Source organism: Carassius gibelio, chromosome A13 (genome assembly GCF_023724105.1).
Source record: "Carassius gibelio isolate Cgi1373 ecotype wild population from Czech Republic chromosome A13, carGib1.2-hapl.c, whole genome shotgun sequence".
NCBI lineage: Eukaryota > Metazoa > Chordata > Actinopteri > Cypriniformes > Cyprinidae > Carassius > Carassius gibelio.
The window spans coordinates 9,364,182-9,367,849 of NC_068383.1; the positions used below are offsets into that span (position 1 = coordinate 9,364,182).

General features: G+C 34.7%; 1 protein-coding gene across 1 annotated transcript; it reads left to right on the forward strand.

Moving 5' to 3' along the window:
- Positions 1 to 414: 414 nt before the first annotated feature.
- On the forward strand, positions 415 to 2,327 carry LOC128026069 (cystatin). Its single transcript, XM_052612800.1, has 3 exons — positions 415 to 693; positions 1,603 to 1,713; positions 1,814 to 2,327. The coding sequence occupies exons 1-3, from the start codon at positions 493 to 495 to the stop codon at positions 1,889 to 1,891; spliced, it is 390 nt and encodes a 129-aa protein (XP_052468760.1). The 5' UTR covers positions 415 to 492; the 3' UTR covers positions 1,892 to 2,327.
- Positions 2,328 to 3,668: the final 1,341 nt, after the last annotated feature.

A 3,668-nucleotide genomic window follows, 5' to 3' on the forward strand; every position in this document is an offset into this window, starting at 1 on the left:
ATAAAATAAATAAATACCATATGTATAAACCAAAATCAAGTAATTCCAGTTATTTTAACATTCAGTAACTTAACTGTATTATTTTTCTTCAAAAATCTCAACCAACTAAAAACAGCTGTATAACAAAACAGGGAATACAATTTTGATTTATTCCACATAAAAACCCCTTATTACGTTCTGATATTTCAGCAAATATTTAGCATATGTCTAAAATAATCTGCAAAACAATGTCAGTTAATTGCAATGAGTAAAGAGGAAGACTAAAAAGAATGTTCAGTGTACGCCTTACACCTGCTGTAATAAAAAAAAGAAGGAAAGACAAAACAATGCATTTTTTCAAACCCTTTGCCTCTCACTGAATCTGATTGGTAGAGACACGACGCCCCGCCCCCACACGCAGTTCTACAGAGAGTGACGCTTGTTTATGTAATCTGTAGTTTTGGTTTGTCGACAAGGAAGAATCAAGACAGGGCCAGTCAATCCCGTTCAAGCATGTATTTTAAGATGATTGTATCGTTTTTGGCCGTGACTTTAGCCGTGGCGAGCGATGGGATTCCTGGAGGCCCTATAGCTGCAGACATTAACGATAAAGGGGTTCAGGATGCGTTACAGTTCGCAGTGACCCAGTACAACAGCGAAAGTAACGATGCGTATGTACGTCAGGTTACCGAGGTCATCGACGTACAACAACAAGTAAGTAACTAACTTAGTTTTAAATGTTTGTTCGGTTTGTAATCCTTTAAACTGGGAACGTCGCTGAATCGCACCTAGTTCCTCTTTAGAGTGCTGTCACGATGACTGACAGTGGTGACGTCATCAAACCTGCTCTTATTTACATAACGGGCCTGTTTAGAGCAAGACGGGCGTCATCAGTCAAAGGGGTGTATAAGTATAACAAACTGTTTTGATGTTTCTTAGTTTTACTTTATTTCTTAATATAGTACGTTATTTTATGTTCATTTAAGCTTTTACTTATCAAGACTCTGTAGTCAAGTAGTGACTAGTATTTTTTTCAATGTAAATAGTAACCCCATATGCTATAGAATTTAATGGCAGTTGTTAGTATAAATGGAATTAGAGTCATGTCACTATTGTTATAGTGACTAGTAGCCAACTAAACAGATACCTTGTGTTGGAATAAGTATCTAATCTTACTCATGAGTAATTACTGGAGAAACTGATAATAAGGATAATGAAGAGACCAAAATTTTTTAAACGGTAAAAGCATTTAAAGATTTGTTCAAAATTGAATCTCAGAACCTAAAATTGTTCCTAGTTGTACAAAGAGAACAAACATAATTGAAAAGTCTTCAACTTGAAAGCTATGTATATGCTACATAAGATAAAAATATTTTATATCAGGTAAGAGAGTAAAGTATTGTTCAGATGTTGTTTGCTAGATATGTTCAACAAATATTGAAACTCGGAAAGAGAGAAAGCTTTCTCCAGCATGACTTTGTAAGACAGTGACTGCCCTTAACTTAAGTAAATGATTTATTTTAGGAAAAACTTTTAATGCCAGACAGTTTTGTTGTTGTTGTTTTTAACCTGGGGTTGGCCCAACTTTGTCTCAAATTCAAATGTCTCTGGTTATCACTCCAGGTTGTCTCTGGCCTGAAATACATCTTCACTGTGAAGATGGGCAGAACCACCTGCAGAAAGGGTGTAGTTGGGACCCAGTGTGCCATTCATGAGGATCCCAGTGTTGCACAAGTGAGACACACTGTCTAAATTACAATATTGTGGTTATCTGTTCACATTTCTTGATTTCCATGTTAAAAGAGATTGACCCTTTTTTATTTTTCCCTTCAAGGTCACTCAGTGCAAGATAACGGTCTGGAGCCAGCCATGGTTAGACTCCATTAAAGTGCTTGAAAACACCTGCAAGTAGAGCTTGTGACGAGTGCAGTTTGGGGCTTTTCAACATTCAAGCAGCAATACAGTTTACTTGCTGTTGGTAATAATAGTGAACTTTAGGTCTTTACTCTTGATAACATAGAAATTACATTTGTCCTGAAAACCTGTCAACAAATCATTATAAAAGAATGCTTCATTAACACTTAATCATGTAATCTCATTAGAGTCAACTGCTCTGAAAAAAGCTACAATTTGTAGGAATTTCTAAATGATAAAACGCATGTTTCTACATTAGTTCATTCTTTACTTATTAAAACACAATATGTCTGTGTGCTGTGTTCATTTTGTTTAATTTATTATGAAAGTCATAATGACCTGACGTTTCAAATTCTAGTATAGAGAACACTGTGTTAGTCTATGCCTGTGTATTATTTTTTGTATGTATAAATAAACATAAAGAAAAACAGTAATCCAACAGTAAAATTTGTTACAATAACAGTTTAATAAGAGCTACCAGAACTGTGACCTGTAGCACGAAGCGAGATGAACAAACTCAGAGTTGCAGACTAAGTTTTGACTTTGAGTTGACAAAACCCTATAAAGCCATCCTGTTTAAGATCCTGGGTAAGATCGGGGGTGTATTTCAGAAAGTGGGTTTTGTTGTGAGTTTGTTTCCCAGAAAAGGAAAACTCTGGGATTTCGGTTCAAGTAAAAGACAAACCCAAACATCACTAACTCTTTGATTTATTTATTTTGCCAAATCCACATGCATATTTATTCTAATGGTGCCATTTTTTAATGCCATCTTGTTGCGACCTCTAAGTAACCTTATAATTAGAATTTCCATTAGGATTTAAACATATATTCCTACAATCGCACATTCTGAAAATGAAGCTGAGAACTATGTAATGGAAGGGTAGTGCAAGATATATGATTTGAATATTGATTTGAATATTGTATTGTGGCCATCTCCTCTTTATTTGTCAGTGGTGCTGGTGCAGGTTCTTCTCCTATTTTTGCCTTTTTGCTTTTGGCTTCTGAATAAAAAGTCTAATGTTTTTCTTTACCCTAATTAGGAAATGTGGCAGGTTGGATTACTGCAGTGATTCTCAACCGCTGGGCCATGTAGGCAGTGGTATACTACCACAAATTATCTTATATTTATTTTTTAATTGACAAATCTTGTTATTTTCTAATTATCTAATTGTTCTTATGAATTTATATGATCGAAAACACTCAAGTCGAGTCAAGATGTGTTATCTAAAAGCTAAATTATGTTTAAATATTGCAACACCAATCCAGTCTCAACTTAAGATTGAACATTTTTTGGATCAGATGCAGTAACTACGTTACTGTAATATATGGATCATTTTCTGAAATGAAAAGCAGATCTGGGAGACAGACTATGAGAAGTATGAAGTGAGAAAATACAATGCTGAGCACATTAATTTGGTTCTATAAGGGCAGGTACTGAGACTAAACATGGATGCTTGAACTTATTTGCATGTTTTTTTTTTTTTCTTAAAGTTGCCGGTGGGCAAATATGTTGTATGCATCTCTTCAATGTCAAAATTGAAATTCCCCAAATATTTGCATCTATCTTATAATCTCTTGAATATAAAAACACAACAAATCCATTTGTGCATAGTGCAGGACAAAGTGCAGCCAGTTGACTCAACAGGATATTGTGTATCACAACCCATAAAGAGATAAGTTATGTTTTAGGAGGTATATTATGAAAGCAAAAAGTGGAAAACAAGACAAATAACCTTGATTTATTAACCTATTGACACAGTATACCCCAAGATACA

Bases quoted from the DNA above. Each gene is read 5' to 3' on its own strand.
- LOC128026069 (XM_052612800.1), top strand. From the start codon at position 493: ATGTATTTTAAGATGATTGTATCGTTTTTGGCCGTGACTTTAGCCGTG. The intron at 694-1,602 runs GTAAGTAACTAA...TTATCACTCCAG, and splicing joins TCATCGACGTACAACAACAA to GTTGTCTCTGGCCTGAAATA. The intron at 1,714-1,813 runs GTGAGACACACT...TTTCCCTTCAAG, and splicing joins AGGATCCCAGTGTTGCACAA to GTCACTCAGTGCAAGATAAC.